At 45.7% G+C, this 22,050-nt stretch overlaps 1 protein-coding gene across 1 annotated transcript in view; it reads left to right on the forward strand.

Annotated features, from left to right (window-relative positions):
• The window catches only part of LTBP2 (latent transforming growth factor beta binding protein 2), a 201,775-nt gene that overhangs the window by 140,150 nt on the left and 39,575 nt on the right, over positions 1-22,050 (forward strand). The window contains exons 11-16 of the mRNA XM_084842380.1: positions 9,940-10,062; positions 11,454-11,618; positions 12,909-13,139; positions 14,485-14,507; positions 18,078-18,117; positions 19,633-19,731. Coding sequence (XP_084698506.1) covers positions 9,940-10,062; positions 11,454-11,618; positions 12,909-13,139; positions 14,485-14,507; positions 18,078-18,117; positions 19,633-19,731 — 681 coding nt within the window. The remainder of the gene's footprint in view (positions 1-9,939; positions 10,063-11,453; positions 11,619-12,908; positions 13,140-14,484; positions 14,508-18,077; positions 18,118-19,632; positions 19,732-22,050) is intronic.

A 22,050-nucleotide genomic window follows, 5' to 3' on the forward strand; every position in this document is an offset into this window, starting at 1 on the left:
ACGTGGGACCTACATACATGACATGTATGTACATATGAATATTGAGACCACAGTCTTTTTTTAATCTAGCCCTCAAAGCGATGCTGCCTGCTCAGTCCCCCCTGCCCTGAAAATAGTCTAGTGACTTTAGGATCTCTTTGCTATGTTTGCACTCAGATATCTTTCTGGCAATGGTGGATTGTTTACCTGGCAGACCACAGCTTGCCCACAACCTAAATCTGAAGACTTTGCCTAGGTATTAAGAGCCACTTGGCTGAGAAAACACTGGAATGAGACCGCACAGGACGTCTGAGATCCTCCCCAGTACAGGGGCCAGGGAGGAAAGAAGAGTAAATGGGATGGCGAAAGCTGATTTTTTTCCCCAAAGGTCTTTAGCTCTACGTCTGCTGCAAAGCTGAAAATGAGTAAACAAATGAATGGTTAACCAACTTCTTCTTCCATCCATTTGCTAACATGAACGTAGGAAGCTGCCTTATACCAAGACAGAACATTCGTCCACCTAGCTCAGTCTTGTCTGCAAGCTGACTGTCAGTGGTCCTCCAGGGTTTTAGACAGGGGTCTTTCCCAGCCAAGTGTGGAGATGCCAGTGACTGAACATACAGCTTTTGGTATGCAAAGTATGTGCTGTGCCAGTGAGCTATACCCCCATCCCCCAGGCACTGAAGATAAAAAGATACCAAGCCTCTTCAGGAGTTGTAGGGTTCAGTCCTTGTATTTTGCGGATATTCTCATGCTAACACAGCTTAATCTGAGTCAGGAAACAGTTCTGAACGCCGGGTACAAGGAATGCAGAGTCCTGGAATATATGAGCAGAGATCCTACTCCTTACTACTGAATAACCACTGCTGGAGTAACCACACAAATCTGGTATTAGTAGGCACGGTTCAGACTATAAGAGCTAAAACTGCGCACAGGTTCCATAAAATAATCCTTATGGAAAATGAGTGGGGAAAACGATAAGGTGACTTTTCAGTGGGATAACCTCATGTATGAATACTGAACCATCAACAAGAAGAATGGGCAGATAGCTACTTCACAATCCATGAGCAAGGTTATATACTAGTGCAAGTACAGTTTAATTCTCTTAGTTCAGATCATAAAACATTCACCAATATATCAAAAAATTGCAAGAAATTGAATGGCACAGAAAGCCAATTGAGCTAAGTGTTCAGAATATTGATCTGTGACTAGAACTTTATCGATCTAATGGCTTGCATCCTCTTGACCAGTAGAGATTATTAGTCCAATAAGTTAACAACTACCTTCTTGCATATTTTTTATTTCCTAATCCCTCTGGCCGTCATGGAAACAATTCTCCCCACAATCTTTGGAAGCTTGAGTTTCTTGGAAACCTGCCACAGTGTGAGGGGCTGTTCTTCCCCTTTGTCTGTGGGAAGCATTCCATTTGCCACAGCTGAACTCTGGGCAAACTATTTTGGCCCTCTATATTGGAGACCCTACTGAGTGGTGGAGCCAGAACACAAACTGCTACCTCTTCCCTCCTGGTGTGCCATCAATCATAGCTCTTCACAGGTGTCTGCCGCTTCTGCAAACTTCACCATGATTAACAAACACCACCTTACCCTTTCCAGTCTCTGGGGTCAGAGGCCATAGGGATCATTGTCTCCATTGTACTGATGGCATGACAAGTGGAAGCACTTGCTATAGTCCATGTGCTGAATTAGTGAGAGAAATGTAGCACGGTCAGTCTCCTCTGACAGCTTCTTGTGACCTGGAGTCCTTCCCGCCACTCTGTCCTTCCAAATTATCATGCCAATCATTCCCATAATTACAGGAAGAGGTTCTTCTATCAAATGCTTGTAGTATGGTTCCCTACCTAGTTCTTGTCAATGGATCATGTGCGGACAGTGCCCCCACCTGCTCATGAAAGGAATGATCACTCTCAACCATTTGTGACACACATGTAGCTTAGGGCTGCCTAAAAATCCTGCCTAAAATCCTGCATTTAAAATGGGTCTTTCTGCTTCCCTTTGACATGCAGGATCACAACTGGTTTCCCTTTACACGTGCTTCCTTTCTCCCCTCCTTCTCTCCATATCTGAGTCTTCCATTATCTTTCATTGATCTCGCTCCTCTTCTTGCAGCTTTAACTCCTTTCATGGAGCAAACTGAAGCAGAACACAATGGGGTAATTTGACAGCTCATTATCTGCGATCTATTTAAAAACAGAACAAAGGGCATTTAGTGCAGGAGATGCCCTGGAGGGTCACAGCAGGGTGATGGCGTCATGTAAAGAGCCTGCAAATGTCCGTGAAGGAGCAATCTCAATCACAGGATAAAAGCTTCATGTGAAGGAGCCCTTAGAGTGTTTTTCACACATGAGGCTTAAGTTGCCTTTGAGTGTCTCCTGCTGTATGTCTTAGTGTTTGATCATCTGATTGTTACAAATGAGCATTCTGGCTAGTGCATGCTTTACATTCATATTACAAATGAATGTAAAGCATGTCCGGATCAGAGTGAGAGCTGCTTTACGTTTCCCTTTAAGTGTCTCTTATTTTAAATGGATCTGTAAAATGAATGCATAATCTGGATAGGCAAGAATGCTCATTGACATTACAAACGTCTCTCTTCCTCTTATTTTCTGTATGATCAGATGTTGACACACATAGCTGAGAGCTCAAGGGCAATTTAGGTCTTATATGAAAATGGCCTTAAAGATCCTGAGAAACAGGTGTGGAACATGTTGCTCGGAATTGTGGCTAGGAGTCAGACTGGTCAAGGTCTAGCTCAGAACATTTTTAAAAGCCTTTATTTTTTTAAAGAATCTAAAGTCTTCTGGGAAATGATTGCATCCACCTGGTACTCAGGTAAGCCAAACCCATTCCTGTATTCCTGTCAGAGTTGGAACTGAGCCCATAGACCCCCAAAGCAGCTCTGATTCTGAGGAAGAACAGCAATCCGTGGGAGAGGAGCTCGCTCATCTCTCACAAGCACAGCAGCTGGCAGAGATTCCTCCTACCAGCATTCCTGGGATAGATAGTGACCCTGGCAATGAGAGAGCGTGGGAGCGGGGGCTTGCTGGACGCTCGGCACAGACGCAGGGAGAGATGACAGATGGAGGGCGCCGAAAGGAGGTGCTCTGCTCGTTTCACGCTCAAACAACAGTCGCGTCCCGAGGACCCAAGGGAAAGAGGGAGGATCTCTCCATAGCCCATAAGTTCAGAGTCTTCCCGTGGTTCTCCTTCAGACAGGGACCAACTGCCTTACCTGGAGCTTAGGCTACTCTACTATCTTTCCCCAGTGCTGTTCCTTGCTTAGTCACTAGTGATTAGTATCTGAAAGAGTAATAAAGGAATAAAGCCTGGGAAAGAATCCTCGTCGTCTGTGTCCTGAGTTGGCTATTGGAGAGGGCTGCAAGAGGCAGCTAGGGCACTCCTGACAAAAGCCTTGGAAAGAATATCTTTTGTCTGCATCTTGTTTTGGCTACGGGTAGGATTCTTAAGAGGCAGCTAGGGCGCTCCTGATAGCTTGGTGCCTGTCTCTTTTTTCTTCCTCTTCTCCTACTGCCTCGGGAACGGCTCCATGGACCCGGCATTGCAGACTCTGGCGCAAGAGAACCAGGCTCTGCGTGGTCAAGTTACCCAACTGACGGTTGCTACGCAAGCTTTGCAAGCTGCTGCTCACCCTCCCCCCGCCCCGCCGCCTCCTATTCCCCCCACCGCAAGTGCCCAGTGACTCCATCAGAGAAGTTTTCTGGTGAGAAAGGACTCTTTCAAATTTTCCGCACCCAATCGGAGCTGTACATGCGCCTTCGGCCTGAGGATTTCCTGTCGGATCAGGTTCGTGTGGACTTTATCATTAACCTGCTTTCAGGTGTGGCAGCTAAATGGGCTTCAGCACTTCTTCTCGCTAATGACCCCCTGCTCGGGGACTGTCAAGGTTTCATGACAGCAATGGCCAGATTTTTTGGTGACCCCCTGCACGCAGAGACGGCTACTTGGGAGATTCGCCACCTCAGGCAGGGCAAGGGCTCAGTTTCCAGCTACGCGACCACCTTTCGCTTGCTGATGCCGGATTTACAGTGGAATGATGCTGCTCTAGTGGCCCAATTTTGGGACGGTTTGAATTATGAGATCTTGGATGACTTGGCATGCACGCCCGGCCCGCCTACTTTGGAGGAACTCATCCAGACTAGCCTACAGATCGATAGTCAGCTGGAGGGGCACTGGCAGACCATGTGGAGTGCCGGTGGCCGGGATTTCCCTCCTCCCATTCCCCCATGGTTACTGCCCCCTCCCCATCCCCCACCCCTGCGGCGGGGGCAGAGGAGACCTCTGTGCAACTGGGAGCTACCCGAGCTCTGCTGCCGCTGGAGGAGCTCGAACGGCGGCGCGCAGAGTGCCAGTGCTTTCGGTGCGGGAAGCAGGGTCATTTCACCAAATCCTGCCATGCCAGACCAGTGGCCTCACTGCCCCGTCCTCCTCTTCATCCTTCTCCTCCTCCTCCTTGCCCCCAAGCATGACTAGGCCACCCCCCAAGCCTGTTGGAGGTGTCCAGTGCGGGGGTCTGCTCCACATACGGGGGGCACCTTCCTTGGGTCCCCCCACCCTCCCATCTGCTATTGCCTGTTCACCTCCACTCCTCCCAGTGGGGTGGGGCAGAGGCCCTGGCTTTGGTGGACTCTGGGGTGACTATCAGTTTCATGGATGAAGCATTTGCTCACCTCCACAGTATTCCTACTCTGCATCTTCTTGCCCCCTTGGCAGTGGAGACCATCGACGGCCATCCTCTTTCTTCGGGAGCGGTTACTCATATTACCGGTCCACTCACTCTGTGCACCCAGAGCCACGTTGAGCAGATTCAGTTTCATCTGGCCAAGGTTCCCCAATACCCAATCATGCTGGGCTTTCCTGGCTCTCTAAGAACAATCCTCAGATTTCTTGGGGGCTTCATCAAGTGGAGTTCTCGTCTCCCTACTGCCGGAAGCATTGCTTCCCAACCGAGGTGCCAGTCCCAGCCCAGGCTTTAACCCTTTCCTCCCGCTCCTCATCTGCACCCAGCAGTTCATCTGCTCCCGTGATCCTCCCAGAGAAGTATGCTGCTTTCCTTGATGTTTTCGACAAGAAGGAGGCTGACCAGCTCCCCCTCTCCACCGCCCCTTTGACTGTGCCATTAACCTGATCTCCAGGGCCACCATCCCAGCAGGACGGCTGTATTCAATGTCAGAGCCAGAACTTCGAGCACTGCGGGAGTTTTTGGACACAAACCTCAGCCGCGCCTTTATTCGCCCCTCCACCTCCCCCGCCTGCGCCCCCACCATGTTTGTTCACAAAAAGATGGAGGACCTCCGGCCGGTGCACAACTACCGAGCCCTCAATTCGGTCTCTACCCCTGACAAGTACCCCCTCCCCCTGATCCCTGAGATGCTGGAGCGCCTGGGGCGAGCCAAGATTTTCACCAAATTGGACCTGTGTGGTGTCTACAATTTGATTCACATCCTGGAGGAGGATAAGTGGAAGACCTGTTTCGGAACCCAGTACGGAGCGTATGTATACTTAGTGATGCCATTTGGGCTCGCCTGCCCCCCCCCCCACGTTTTCGCGCTTTATGAATGCCATCTTCCGGGACTATTTGGACACTTTTCTCATTGTTTATCTCGATGATTTACTTATATTCTCCTCAGACCCTCATGACCATCAGCACCATGTCACGTCTGTCCTCCAGCGTCTCCGCGAACACCGTCTCTTTGCCAAACTGGAGAAATGTGCATTTGACCTGACATCCTTGGACTATCTCGGCTACATTATCTCAGCTGACGGCATCAGGATGGACCCTGCAAAAGTCCAGGCCGCCCTTTCCTGGCAGGCTCCATCCACAAAGAAGGACTTACAACATTTTCTGGGCTTTGCTAATTTCTACAGAAAGTTTCTGCCCAGCTATGCTCGGCTGGCGTCTCCTCTCGCGGACCTCCTTAAGGGCAGGAAATTGTCTTTTCATTGGACAGCATCTGCCCAACAGTCTTTTGAGGAACTTAAGAAGCTTTTTAGTTCTGAGCCGATCCTGTTACATCCCGACCCGAGGAAGCCTTTTGTAGTGCAAACAGATGCCTCTGATTTTGCAGTGGGGGCAAAATTGCAGCCAGTTCAGGCAGACGGCGGGTTACAACCCAGTGCCTACCACTCCAGGAAGTTAAGTACGTCTGAGTGGAATTATACCATCTGGGAGAAGGAACTCTTGGCGATCAAGTCCACCTTGGAGACTTGGCATCATCTTCTGGAGGGGGTGCAGCACCCAGTCGAAGTCAGAACTGACCATCGCAACCTGGAAAATCTTCAGACAGCCCATGCCTTAAACCAGCAGCAAATTAGGTGGTCGCTTTTTTCTCCTCAGTTCCACCTTAAGATCCACCATCTGAAAGCCTGTGACACCCAACAAGCAGATGGTCTTTCTTGTAAGCTGGACCTCCAGCCAGGGGGTGAGGAGAGCCCCTCCCCCGCTTTGATTCTCCCCCCCCCCAAGTCTGGCGGTGGCAGCGGTGCCTCACTCTTGGGAGGAGCTCCTTCACACTGAACAAGCTCAGGATTCTTTTGTCTGCACGAAGGCGGAGGAATTGGGGCTTGCCACTGCCTCCCCCGTCTACCCACTTCTCTCTGTGAGGTGGGTTGCTTTACCATTCAGGCCATGTCTATGTGCCTTCCAGACCCCTCCATGAGAAAGTCCTCCACCACTGCCATGATTCCCCCACCGCTAGGCATTTTGGCTTCGCCAAGACCCTGCACAGAGTTACGCGAGAATTTTGGTGGCCTCGTGTGTGTCGGGACATCAAGACCTATGTCGCCTCCTGCCCGACCTGCCAGCAGGCGATAGCCCCTCAGGCAAGCCCACAGGCTTGCTTCACTCCCTGCCTAACCCCTCAGGCCCTTGGAAACTGCTCTCCCTTGACTTCATCACTGACTTGCTTCGCTCACATGGTAAGGCTACCATTCTGGTAGTAGTGGATTTGTTTTCTAAGATGGCCCACTTCATCCCCTGCTCTGGGTTGTCCACAGCCAGGGAAACAGCAGATCTCTTTTTGGCGCATATTTTCCGACTCCATGGATGGTCCAAGGGTCTCATTTCAGATAGGGGGGCTCAATTCACTGCCCATTTCTGGAGGCAGCTACTTGGGCTACTCAGTGTGACTCTACGTCTTTCCTCCGTCCACCACCCCCAGACGGATGGTCAGACCGAACACACCAATGCAACTCTGGAGCAATACTTGCGCTGTTATGTTATCTACCAACAAGATGATTGGTTTTCCCTGCTGCCTCTAGCAGAATTTGCTTATAACAATGCCTGCCATGCGTCAACATGCCAGACTCCTTTTTTTGCCAATTTTGGGTACCACCCCAGGGCTTTCCCATCCACCCTAGGTCCCTCTTCGGTGCCTGCGGCCCATGAGTTTTTAGAGGAGCTGTGCTCAGTGCACCACCTTTTACAGGACTCCCTCGAGCAAGCAAAAACAGCGTTCAAGGCAACTGCGGACCGGCAGCGCCAGCCCAGTCCATCTCTGCAACTGAGGGACTGGGTTTGGTTGTCCACCCAATACCTCCCCTCTCACTCTCCCGCGAAGAAGCTCACGGCCTGTCGCACGGGCCCTTTCCAGATTACGGCCCAAATTAACCCTGTCACTTTTCGCCTGGCTCTCCCCCCCTCCATGAAGATCCATCCTGTTTTTCATCGGTCCTTGCTTTCCCCTCTAGTTTCTGGTGACCCTCATCGCTCAGTCTGCTCCCCATGGCCTCCAGTGCTGGTGGGGGGGAGGAGTCTGAAGTTGCGGAGATCCTGTACTCATGCCTTTCCCATGGGCACCTGCAATATCTGGTGGACTGGAAGGGGTACGGGCCAGATGAGTGCTCCTGAGAACCCGCTGAACATGTGCATGCCCCTTTGCTAATGAGGTGCTTCCACCAGCTATACCCCCACAAACCCGGGGCTCCAGTGGCGGAGCATGGGGGGGCCTCATGGGAGCGGGGATGATGTCAGGGTTGGAACTGAGCCCATAGAGCCCCAAAGCAGATCTGATTCTGAGGAAGGGCTACAACCCATAGGACAAGAGTTCGCTCATCTCTGAGAGGCGCAGCTGCAGGGAGAAGCCCCCCCTGCTCATATTCCTGTGAGAGATAGTGACACTGGCAGCAAAAGAGCAGGAGATCGGTTGTTGCTAGAGCAAGGTGCTGGCGCAGAAAGAGACGCGACGTGGAGGGCGCAGAAAGGAGGTGCTCCGCCCACTTGGTGCTATGGCAACGGCTGCGTCCCAATGCCCCACGGGTAAGGGGGAGGAGCCTCCCCCCTAGCACATACGTTCCAGAGCTTTCCCGCCTTTCTCCTCCAAACGGGGACCAACTGCGTACATGGAGCTTAGGTTACTCTGCTAAGATACCCATTGCAGTTCCTTGCTTAGTCGCTAGCAATTAGCACCTGAAAGAGTAATTAAGCTGTAAAAGAATAAAGCCTTGGAAAGAATCCCTTTTGTCTGTGCCTTGCTTTAGCTGCGGGTAGGGTCCTTAAGAGACAGATAGGGTGCTCCTGACAATTCCTTCTTAAGCCTTTGTTGAGGCTGTTCAGGTTCTATAGGATAGCAATGGCAAGAGAAATTAGCTATGGAAGTCTGGAAGGTGCAACAGGTAGGGATGTCAGAGAAATCTGCACTGGAACCAAATGAGTTCAGATTTTCATGAATCCAACACGTGGATTTCACAGCGGACCAGTTTTCCCCCATCGGGTGGATTCTGTGGACAATTTTTCAAACTTCTCCAAATCTTGAGCGAATTTTGCCATGGAAAAATATGCAAACAAAAAAACAGCCAAAAATGTGCATTTCCCCCATAGGCTAAAGCGTGAAATACACATTTTGGAGAATTTGTGCATTTCCACACGTGCGATTTTGTGCAATTGTGCATTTGCACGAATGCGCATTTGCAGAAATTCAGTAAGAAAAACAAATCCGATTCCACGTATGAGCAGACGACAGAAAGAAATGAGCAGGCAACAGAAAGAAATGAGTAGACGACAGAAAGAAATGTGCCTGACAATTTACAAAACAATTTTACACAATCTGTTCATTCCTGGGGAGTGGGGAGAGCCTACACTTTCAGTAACCTACTGAAAAGAGTTGTCCACTTGTTTCAGAAGCTTTTTGTTGGTCATTCTTTTTAAGTGATTTGTAACCAATTTAGGTCTGTACCATGCCATCTCACACGGCCTCAGAGAGGATAATAGGTACAGAAAGAACAACAAAGGGTCTCGTGGCACCTTAAAGACTAACTCATTCTGGCATACATTTCTGTGGACTATAGCGCACTTCATCAGATGCATGGAGTGTTATGCAGAGTTTCAGGTTTATATACAGTACCTATTGGGTGTGGAGGTGTTGCAGTTGTAAACAGTGAAGTCAGAAGGAAATGCAGAAAGTACTTAACAGTGACAATCACATTAATTAACAGTAGTCAATCACAGTGCAGTTGTGTTGTGAAGGCTCATCTTTGAAAAACTGAATAAAGGGGTCCGGGGTGGGAGAAAAAAAGGCTGAGACAGATGTACATACCTTGAGCAGCGAGCCTGCTTTAGATCCACGGTCACCCCTTGTAGGGCAGAGGTGCAGACTTTCATAGTTAATTAAGCCTTAGAGCAGCAATTGGTTCTTCCTGATTCTAGAAGCCAGCTATGCAAAGTACTGATTAACTAGGCCTTGTAACAATCACGAAGCCACTGCCCTTATCATCTCTACCTTTTTCTATCTGTTTTTATATGTGACCTCCACCCATGAGCCACCCCCTTTCTTTGGCTTGGTGATCCCATCGTATCATCAGGCAGTCCTTCTCTGCTCTGTCATATCCAGATTTATCCCTTTTGCTACTGCAGATCCTTCTTGCAGTGCCATTTGTGGACAAGACCAGGATAGATTAGCTAATCTTGTTCTTTCTGTTCACTTTATAGATATCAATGAATGTCTAATACTTGGCATATGTAAAGATGCAGAATGTGTGAACACCCGTGGCAGCTTCCTCTGCACTTGTAAGCCTGGCACTATGCTGGACCCATCTCGCAGTCACTGTATTTGTAAGTGCTAACAGAAGCCAATAACAATCTTCCTTTGCTTATGCACTGTTTTGCGGATCACCAGTGTTTTCCCATAGTTATTGTGCCGGAGTTAGGGCAGATGGAGACTGACGGAGCAGGTTGCCAGAAGTATCAATCCTGGCCAGTTATGCTATATGTTAGAGGTAATGTGGAGATGATTGTTGAAGGACAATTAAAATGCTTTCCCTTTGGTTTATGCCCACATCAGAAGTGAATGGACTTTTATCACACTGAATGTAAGGCATAGGCTATGAGCTAGCAGCTCTGGAGAATCTCCTCTGTCCTCCTTCTTCCCTTCAAATTAGTGTGAACTGAACAGATTTGCCAACTGTCTGGCTTTGAGCAAAAGACACCCCAATTTTTAAGGCTGCTCTTCTTCCCACTTTGAAAATGAATCTCTCAGTTTTGCCTTTGTTTTGATCAGTTTTGCCTTCATTATTATTATTTGTTACATTTATACCATGCCTTCTTATTAAAAATGCCCAAGATGGCTAACAGCAATACAAGCCACAATACACTTTAAAAAAATAGTGTAACAAATAAGCAATATAAAACAGACTAAAATCAGATATGAGTGTCTGAAAATGGCAGCCAGTTAAAACACAATTATATTAAAATATAGAATGCAGAACATAGAGCAGTTTCCTGTGCTATATTATAGTCAATTAAGGTAAATTGCTCCAAAGTGGAGTTGAACTTGCCTAAATCTAAGCACAAAAGTGACAATGCTGAGCTCTCCTGTAATTCTGCAAACCTTGCAGCTCATTTACAATTTAGTACAGCACTACATTTGAGTTACTAACTGAAATCTGAAGACTTGTACAGCCTGGTTATAAAATATTAGTCTGGAACTATCTAGCTGTTTGATTTGGCAAGCAGCTAGACTCATGATTAGTTTCTTAACTAGCTTCTTTGCCTGCAAACTAAGTTGGAGAGGCTTAGATTCTATATTAGAATCTTAAGAGTAGAATGTTTGATCAACTGTTTATCTGAAATCGTGATGGAATGAAGCATTTTACAAATTCTTTGCATTGAATGAATGCCAGTATTAAAAGATCTCCTCTGTTCTTGCTGTCTTCACTTTCATTACTAGTGAAGTAGTAGGAACAAAGGGGTAGGGCCTTCACAATAGCAGAAAGAGCCCAATAGCATGATCCTATGCATGTTTACTTAGAAGTAAATACTACTGTGTTCAATGGGGCTTACGTGTGTATAGGATATGCCCACATACTTGGGAGTAAACCCCACTGAGCACAATAGGACTTACTTTTGAGTACATATGCATAGGATTGTGCTGCAAATCTTCCTTTTTACAATTTTCAAAAGTTGACAAGTATGGGCAAAGGATTAACCCACTGTTTATGTTTCAGCGGATAAAGCTGTTTCCACAGAGCAGGGATTGTGCTATCGCTCAGCAGTAGGAGGAGTCTGTGCCCTGCCACTCAACCAGCGCATCACCAAACAGATCTGTTGCTGTAGTCGTGTTGGCAAAGGATGGGGGGGGAATTGTGAGAAGTGTCCATTGCCAGGCTCTGGTAAGAATTCTGCTTGCTCTTTTGGACCCCACTTTTCCATTTGTCCAATTATTTTAATCCAGTGATTGCTTTAATTCTTTCAGTCCAGACAAGCAATGCAGCCCTGCATGTTCACTCTGCCAGAAGCTGGGTTTCAGCCACCTGAGTGTCCAGGATTCTGGCTGCATGCAGAAGATAACTAGATTTCGCTGCTTGCCTTGAAGCAGAGTGGACATGTAGCACTAGGTAAAAGGAGCTGGATGCTTTGGGGGTCCAGAAGACCCACGTCTACTGAGAGAAATAGAGAATTGTGACTTCCCAGCATATAGACACAGCCCTCATACAACACTGTCCTGGAGGAAGATTTTGCCCTTTCCTGTGCTTCTGTCCAGTTACTATGAGGTGTTCTTCATCCTTTTTCTGCAGCAGCAGTCAACATGTGTTCAGGCTACACCAATCATGGATCAATTTAGCATTTCTCTGTAAGGGTGAAGAAATGATCTCGGAGACCATGCATATCCACATGTGGCCACAGTGCCAGCCCAGTGCATTCTGCTCCACAAGGTAGAACCCAAGCGGCAGTACACGCAAACCTCTGCCCACCCTCCCCAGCTAGGGTCAACACTTTTAAAGGTCTTGCTGCACCATTTGGACACCAGTTCCTGCCTCCATCTAGCAGCAGGGATGACCTTGTGTAGCCAAATGAACTATGAGGATGACACTTTCGGATAGGCCTGAAATCTACAGCATCAAAGAATTAAAAGGTTGCTTGGGCTTGCAGAATTATCGCTATTTGTTTGGCCATTGACTCTCATGCAGCCTTAACAAGGAGTAGATTGTTTGGCCTTCTTTATTACACAGCTGTTTCTTTTTGAGAGGGAGATACATGGCTATCAACAGAGTAAGGGTTTCTATGTGGTTATATTTTCTTGTAAGCTTTGAGGGAAAGGGCAGGCGCAGTTTCCAGAATCGGTTAACAGTAGGATGCATTTACTAATACCACACCCAGCCCTGCAAACAGCTTTCTTTCTTTTTGCTGGCAACTTCCAATCTTCAGTTCTGGCTCCAAATAGGTGTAGTTTAAACATGTTCTACCCATGTTAGTGAACTATGTTTCGATTGTGGTAGATATCTAAATAAACTAAAGAGGAAACATCTCCCAACATGTCTTATCTGTGTAGCAGAAGAACAGCAGTACTTTCCACTACTGAATTGTCAGAGATTTCAGTGTGCCCTCAGCTATTTCTCCTTCTCTCTTGCTGGCTTCTTTTTCTCTGTATCATCAAATTTATATCTTGTACTCCCTTGCAGAAGCTTTTAAGGAGATTTGCCCTGCAGGGCATGGCTACACTTATTCCAGCTCCGACATTCGGATGTCCATGAGAAAGGCAGAAGTGGATGAGCTCCCACGCAGCTCAGAAGAGCAGCGGGAAAATAGTGACAGGGTTCCTGACTGGACAACAAGACGGCAGCAGTTGCAGGAGGTCTTGAGTGGTGGTGTCACAGACACACTCCCTACGACTGACATCTTAGCTGGGAAAGGTTAAGCAATGTTTGTGTGGATACAACTAGTTTGGGTGAATTCCAAGCACTTAATAGGTTTGAGGTGTTGAATTACCACAAAATCTTCTGATCCTGGACGCAAGATCACACTTACTGCCTTATCTTAAATCGATTAATCAAATCCCCTCACATGATGAAGGCATGGGGCACTGCCAATCTAATTTTATTCTGTTTTTATTTATTTATGGTATTTCTTGACCACACTTCCAACATAGGTTTTCAAAGCAATATTTTACAATATAAAACTAAAATTAATAATAATAATAATTAAAACAAATAAACAACAACACAACAAATACATGAGGTAGCACAGCACAGAAAACATCTTAAAAGGACTTAGCTCCTGAAGACACAAGCCCTCTGCATACATTATACATGTGAATGAGGTCCATGTGTTGAAAGTACATCAACATTCACACATTGCAACATGATCCTTCTGCCCATTTCAACATGTGGACCTCCCTTCACATGCTTGTGTGAAGGTGGCTACAGTGAAAAAATGAGTCTGCCTTCCTCTAAAAAATGGTAGAGAGGCAAACAAGTGACCATCCTGAGTGGATAGCATTCCCAAGTTCTGCAGCCCCTACAGAAAAGGCCCTGCCTCTTGTAGAAGCTCATCTAACATCCACACAAGGTGGTACTTTCAGCTGGGCCATGCTGGCTGATCTCAAGTCTTGTGAGGCTTCATATCTTCATATTCTTCATGCATGTGTGATGGATGTGTAGAGTACAGGCCTAAGCATATTCAAGTTAGGAATGCCTCTATCTGATGCTCTTGGAAACAGGTGCTACCATCTTGCGTATGTTAAGAACAGTACTGAATATTTATACAGCATGCTTATGTGCTCAAACACTTCACAGACATTATCCTAGTAACTCATAAAATATTGGGGCTGAGGGAACAGAGGCTTGCCTAGGGCCACCTGCCAAATTCAAGACTAGAGCAGTGGCATTACAATTGACACAGGACGGACATCTCTGTAAGAAAGCGTAGCGTAGCATTTTATCAGCCTTCCCCACCCTAGTGCCCTCCAGATGTGTTGGACTGCAACTCCCACCATCCCCAGCCAGTATGGTCAATGACTGTGCAGGGTGGTGGTGATGGGAATTGTAGTCCAACACGTCTGGAGGGCACCAGGGCGGTGAAGGTTGTTCAGTTCTAGCCAGGGCTGGCCCAGGGCATTTGGAGTGAAATCCAGTAGGATGAGGTGAATTTCAAATTCAGGAGTGAGACTGCAAATAAATTAGCCAGGTGTTCATGGTTCTGACTGCACTTACAAAAGTACTCAGCATACTAAGAATTCTTTCTTCTGTCACTTTACAGGGGAATTTACAGGGGAAGATCAGGTGAGTAAAATATTTGCTTGCTGGCAGTTTATGTTTTGGCCATCCTGATGTTCAGCCTTTAGCACAGAAAAAGCATATTTAAAAAGTGATGGAAAGATAGACCTTTTCCTACTTCACAGTGTTTCAAAATCAAAAGGGATATGAAAGATCCAACTGAGGGTAAGCAGGTTAACTTTGTAAAATCAGATTTAGGAACATAGGAAGCTGCCTTATACCGAGTCAGATCCTTGGTTCATCTAGCCCGGTATTGTTGACATTGACTGACAGTGGCTCTCCAGGGTTTCAGGGAGGGCTTTTTCCAGGCTTGGAGATGCCAGGATTAAACCTCTGCACACAAAGTGTGTGCTGTACTAGTGAGCTATGGTGGCTCTGTCCTCAACCTTAAAAAAAAATACTGGGTGGATATTTTAGAAGCCATATACCAGATCCTAGGGTATAAAGTAGAGAGCAACCAAGTAGTTTTTTTAGTGGAATATTTGAAAGATAAGGTATGAGAGAGAGAGAGAGAGAGAGAGAGAGAATATTGAATTTCTTTGTAGCCCCTAAAATTCCTTTACAATGCAGCCTTAAGGGTAAGGAGCCCTATCAGTGGAGTGCATCGATCTCAGAGGCTCTGTCCTGTCCTAAGTCCTGCCGGGCTGTTCTGGCAAGGCAGGAGGAACAGTGGAGGCATTATTTGCCTCTCCATTCTCCAGAAAGGGAATTTCCGTTAGACAGCCCTCAAAGTCTGTCTGACTTCCCTGCTGTGCCAGGGGTGTGGTTGGGGGCTGTTAGGGCTTACGATCCTTTGGATGCTTGGCCACTCCCTCCCTGCCCATAGGCATGCCCCTGATGCTCCCATTTCTCCCCCTCTATGAGCTTTTCTATATGAGGCATTTATTTTGCACTTGTCATTTCCTACTCTCAGTTGTTTATGGGGTTTTTAGACGATGATGTGACCCTCCAGTTTCACTTCTGTTTGTAAACAGTACTTTCAGAAAGTTTTTCAGAGCAGGGAAAATGCAGTATTATTTCTGATGGCAAAAGAAAACACTGTTTCCACTTGTGCATTTGCACTATTCTGCTATACCACAGCACCACCTAGAAATTATGTCATGGAAAAGCAGGAAAGGAAATGCTCCTCGTGTAGTGTTCAGATCTCAATTCTGCAACAAACCCAAACATAGATGCAGCAGATTAACAGCCTCATGTAGAAAAGCTCCATGAGGTCACAGTTCCGACCTCATTGAGGAAGGCCCATGGAAACCTCTGTGGTGACTGAGAGGAGTCAAGAGAAGGGTGCCAACTTCAGTAAAACCTCTCTGAGGTTGGAGCTCTGGCCAAAACCTCGGTCTGGTTTTTCTAGACAATCTATAGTCCTTGGGACCATAGCTGTCTAGGGACCATAGGATTGCTCTGTTAGGAACATGTTGAAAAGTAAGATTTATACTGCAAAGAAAGAATGGGTCTAAAAAATCTAGCATATTGCTTAAGTGGAAAAATTAATTTCATTAATTAATATAAAAAGTCAAAACATAGATATAGAAGTTGCATGAAATGTGTGCTTTATTGAAATTTAATTTATATCTTAGAGAAACCCCAAATACATGTTTTAATATTATGAACACGCCATGGTCTCTTTTGTATTTTATTGATAATTATAATTTTAAAAGAAGTTTTTCAACAGAGAAGACAGAAGCCTGATTATTTATGTTATGTTATTAAGATCTCCTATCATCAAAACTATAATTACTGTGTTAATTTGGAAGACACTGTCAACAGGAGAATTAAAGAAGTGTTGACTGTAGCCAAGAAAGTGGAAGTTCAGGCGTTAAGGAGTGAAGGGTTTTAATTACATCATTTTAAAGCATTTTTTGTAATTCCATGACTAATGAATGGATACAGCAAATACTGCATTGCTGACAGCAAACATTCTGGAGACCTCCCCAGAGAATCTCTGGAAGACCAAGGAAAAGTCACATTCCATGTTATCAGTATCTCTTCAAGGCAGTCTTTGCCAGAGCCTTCCTCTCCAATACAAGAAAACATGCCACAGTAGCTGTATACAGGTCAGGGTGAGGTGGTGGTGGTGGCATTATCCTTTCTTTAGATAAATATTCTCTCAAGGAAAATAGTATTTACAATTAAGGGTGCAAGCCTATGCAAGTTTAGGCAGAAACAATCCTAAAACTCCCAGCATTCCCCAGCCAACTGGCTGGGGAATGCTGGGCGTTGTAGGGCGTTTTTCTGCCTAAACCTGCATAGGCTTGCGCCCTAAAAGAAGGCAGTTGGAGCTGCTCATCCCCTCAGTATTGATGACCAGAAAATTGTCATCATCATTTTGAAGTGGGTTTTAGCAGGTGTATATCCCTGATTTTTAACAGAAACATGATAGAACATTTTTGGTATTGAGAGCAGGAATAGATCCAGCTACTTTATCTTAATTGTAAAGACTACTTCTCTTTGAAACACATTAGGGAACAGTCTTCCCTTACAGTTTAGGGTTTTTTTCCCTGTACATTTTGCAGCTGTTTGATCTTTTGTAGCTTCATCTTCCTCTCCAGTGTCTACTCTGAGACTGGCTGACAATGGGTCACCAATAGCCAGGCCTGCTTGAAAGATGCTAGAGAGTAACAGCAAGAAAATTAGTGGCTTTGTTCACACATCATGTTCCTCATCCTCCAATCAAGAATGTGATACCAGCTCACTTCACCCCTCCTTTGCTCTTCCTTTCTCCTTTCGTGTTTTCAGATTCTCCCTTTCCTTTCCCGCTTTGCGTAACTGTACTTGCTATGACGTCTGAGTCAGGTAAACTGTGGTTATTGCTTACCACACCTGACTGCAAACCATGATTTGCCAGCCCACTTCAAACCATAGCTTCAAATCATGATTTGGAGGAAATTCCAAAATAGCCCTGATCTTAGTTTGTCTGATTTAAACATCACAACAGACTACAGTTATGTAAAGTGGAGAGAAGGGAATTCATGTGCAAGAGGGGAGAAAGAGGAGGAGGGAGTGCACAAACCTATGGTGGGGTCCAATCCATGATTTGGAGGATGAGAAAGTTGATGCTGATTTAAGACATTATGTTGGAGAATCTGGAGTACTCACATGATTCTGAGCAAAGTCAGACACCTATGGTGGGATTGCACTTTGCTAACGATCATGTGCTCATCATAATAAAATTATGGGAGTTACAATTCAGCAACAACACCTTCCCCTGTTGTTATAATATGCCAAGGTAGATAACATTTTCCTATGACTATCTACTGAACCATAGGAAAACTCAATCAAGGGCTGTAGCCAATGGTAGGCAGAGCCAAAGCCAAAAATGAGCGGAGTTTGCAGAGTTGCATAGCTCTGAGTGTGTGTGCGTGTGCGCACGCCCATGCTCAAACCACCCCATCTCTCTCTCTCTCTTTCTCTCTCATGAAATTAGGCTGAAGGCTATAGATTCCCTACCACAGCAATGTGCTTAACAGGAAATTCCTAAAGAAAAAAACCTACATTTGGGGAAATTTCTCCCCAGCTATGTGAATCCTGCCTGGTTTGTGTACAACCAGTCATTGAATTTGTATGTCTTGTTCACAGGATGCAGATGATGCTATCCAAGAAACTGGCATTATCCCAGGTAAACTGCAAAGTAACTTGCTGAATCTGATATCTGTGAATGAGGCAAAGAGATAAAGAAGGATAAGGATGCTGTCAGGCGGTGCTAATAATTTTTGTGCCTGAGTGAAGGAATTTTTTTTTCCATAGGGATCTTCTAAATGCAATCTATAGTTTATGGTATGGTTCTTGCTGGGCAGAAGAGCAAGGCAAAGACTGAATCTATTGAGTGGAAGGGGTCAGGGACTATTGTATCTTTCATAAAATGCTTTGGAAAGTAGATTGCATGCCTCATATTGAATTCAAAAGGTTAGCTTTACAGGCTGCTGCATAGAATCTTCCTTTTAATTATAGGTTTTATGGTTTCTTTAAAAAAAATTGCAGCACAATCCTATGCATGATTACTCAAAAGTAAGTCCAAGCGAGTTCAACGGAGCTTGCTCCCAAGTCAATATGTATTTGTTGTTGTTGTTCAGTCGTTAAGTCGTGTCCGACTCTTCGTGACCCCATGGACCATAGCATGCCAGGCCTTCCTGTTCTCTGCTCTATGTATAGGATCACACTATTAGATCCCCAACCAGTATTATACAAAAATGCTCTTTGAAAATGGTTACATATAAAAATTATACATATAAAGACACATGAATAATACCAGTTCCAAAACACATGATGAGGTTCAGTGATGTGATATATTGGTCAAATTGCAAAGATTATGATAAAGGTTGTAAAAGCTAATTGCTACATCGACAATAAACTCAAAACTTAGAAAATTTCACCATGCAATCAATGCTCAGTGATATGCTTTCAATACTCAATATATAACTGGAAGTATCATAGATAGATAGATAGATAGATAGATAGATAGATAGATGATGCTCGTGAGCTTTAATGATAGCAAGAGTGTTAATGTTGTTTATGTTAGGTGAAGTACATTTTTGTTAAAACAGAACAGTTGTAAATAGAGAATGTTTGTAAATAATATTAGTACTAAACTATTAAGCAGTGCATTATTCATTTATAGCTAATATGTGTATATCAAAGAGAGTTTTCCTATTGCATGCTGTCAATCAATGTGTATTGGATTTGGCATTATGTGTTTATGACAACAATAGCGTTTTGACTAATCTGTTTTTCTGTATGATGTATAAGTGAAATAGCTATCCTATCAGTCAAGTATGTGGCAGCAGGCTGTCTTGGATGTTGTGCCTCTGTTCTTTATCACAATCAATTAGCAGACCAGGAAGGAAACTGATATTAATGGGATGATTTAGCCACATCCTGGAGACTCTCACCAGCTTCTTCCTTGCTGGTCCATTTATGAGATTAATACATCCCATGCCTACTACTGCCTGATAGTGGATTTCCTCCACTGGCAGGGGGTGGACTAGATGTCATTTGTGGTACCTTCCAACTCTATGATTTACTTAGAAATAAGTTACACTGAATTCAGTAAACAGGATTTCAGAACCCAGTTGATTTCTGTTCTTTATCTGACAGTGGTTATAGTTGGTGTCTACTTCTGTTCTTTCCTCTGTAGTGGATGTAGTAGAGATTTCTCTCCGTTCTCCTACCCAGCCATTTCCAGGAGCTGCAGGGGAAGATGCTGCTCCAACAGACATACCAACAACATTTACAGGTATGCCAGCCAGTGCCCCGCAGGGCCAGCTGAAAACATTTTGTTGCCTGTGGTGAAGCAGTAAATACTAGTGGTCCTTCCTTCCAAGCCAAGGTGCATAGTACCCAAAGCTGGTCAAGTTATTTTGGCACTTAAGGCAGAAAATCCCACAAATTCTATAACTAACATTTTGCTGCCTTTTCATGACATCCAATTCAGTTGCCTGAGGCAGCTGCCTTACTCTGCTAAAGGTAGGGCTGCCCCGGCCTCCCAGAGATCAGTTCTCACAATTCACATCCCATTGTGTAACAAGCAGAAAGCAGATGCAACACTTCAGATGACTCACACAAGAGAAGCAGGTTGCAAGAGAAATGTGTGATTTACAGGTCTAAAAGGAAATGTAGTAATCTCTTTGCATTAAGCCATTTTCACAAGTGATGGTTGAACTGATTTTAGTATTCCTTGCTTTTTAATTCCAGTGAAAACTTACATTGACTTTAGTGTACGTTCGATTTTTAAATTTTCTTCTGCTTTCTATACTGTGTTAATGACACTTCAGAATGACTAATAATCAGTCTTAAGTGGCACTTGTGAAGAGTTTTGCCAGCATCTTTTCCCATCACATTCTTGGGGGATGTGATAGACCACATTTTCTGCCAAGTTCCAGAAGATTTTAGGATAAATAGAGTGGCCTCTGGGACAGCACCCCAGGGGCCATTGCTTTGATCAGAAATCTCCCTCTGAGGTTGTAGATGGAATTCTCCCCTTGGAGCAGGAGAGCCGACCTTGGGGTATAATCTAATTAAAGTCCTACTTAGAATAACCCTTTGAAATGAATGAGACTTATGTTAGTCATGACTAACCTAATTACATTCATTTCAGTGGGTCTACTCTAAGTAGGACTTCAGTTGGATTCTACTCTTGGATTCTCCCTGCTATATTTTATTATTATTATTATTATTAAATGTATTAATCGCCCATCTGGCTGGTCACCCAGCCACTCTAGGCGATGTACAACATACAATAAAACAGTTTAAAACAATAAAATTCTACAATAAAAACATTTTCTAAAATACCCTAACCCACCCCAAATGCCTGCCTGAACAACCACGTTTTTAATGCACGACAGAAGCTCATTAACGAGGGGGCATGACGGAGTTCCCTAGGGAGGGAGTCCCACAGAGTGGGGGCCACCACAGAAAAGGCCCTGTCCCTCATCCCCACCAGTCTAGCTGTCCTGGCTGATGGGACAGAGAGAAGGCCATCCGAGGCTGATCTTGTTAAGCGGCCTGTCTGGTGCTGCTGGAGGCGCTCCTTAAGATAGGCTGGGCTGGAACCATATAGGGTTTTAAAGGTCAAAACCAACACCTTGAATTTGGCCCAGAAAACAACTGGTAACCAGTGCAACTCCTTCAGCACTGGAGTGATGTGATCTCGCCAGCGGCTGCCTGTAATCAGGCGAAGTGCCGCGTTCTGCACCAGCTGCAGCTTCCGAACCGACTTCAAGGGTAACCCCACGTAGAGCGCATTACAGTAGTGTAAACGAGAGGAGACCAGGGCATGTACTACCGATGGGAGCAGATGGTCGGGAAGGAAGAGGTGCAGCCGCCGTATCAGATGGAGTTGATACAGCGCTGTTTGGCTCACAGCTGACACCTGAGCCTCCATGGACAGCTGGGAGTCCAAAATGACCCCCAGGCTGCAGACCTGGTCTTTCAAGGGTAGCCGTACCCCATTCAACACCAGGTCAACATCCCCTAGCCTCCTCTTGTCTCCCACCAAAAGTACCTCGGTCTTGTCAGGGTTCAGCTTCAGCTTATTCCTCCCCATCCAACCACTCACCGTCTCCAGACATTTGGACAGGGATTCTACGGCCAACCTTGGTGAAGATTTGAATGAGAGGTAGAGCTGCGTGTCATCCGCATATTGATGACACTGCACCCCAAACCTCCTGATGATAGCCCCCAGTGGCTTCACATAGATGTTAAATAGCATCGGGGAGAGGATGGAACCCTGTGGCACCCCACAAGTGAGTGGCCACGGGTCCGAAACCTCCTCTCCCAGTGCTACCCTCTGGTACCTGCCGGAGAGGAAGGACCGGAACCACCGCAATACGGTGTCTCCAATGCCCAACCCCTCCAGGCGGTCCAGGAGGATACCATGGTCAACGGTATCAAAAGCCGCTGAGAGGTCGAAGAGAACAAGGAAGGAGCATTCACCCCTATCCAGAGCCCTCCTCATATCATCTACCAAGGCAACCAAGGCCGTTTCTGTCCCATGTCCAAGCCTGAAGCCCGACTGAAATGGGTCTAGATAATCAGTTTCTTCCAAGTGTGCCTT

The sequence above is a fragment of the Heloderma suspectum genome, chromosome 1 (genome assembly GCF_057233095.1).
Source record: "Heloderma suspectum isolate Gila_16-S chromosome 1, 16-S_ref, whole genome shotgun sequence".
Taxonomy (NCBI): domain Eukaryota; kingdom Metazoa; phylum Chordata; class Lepidosauria; order Squamata; family Helodermatidae; genus Heloderma; species Heloderma suspectum.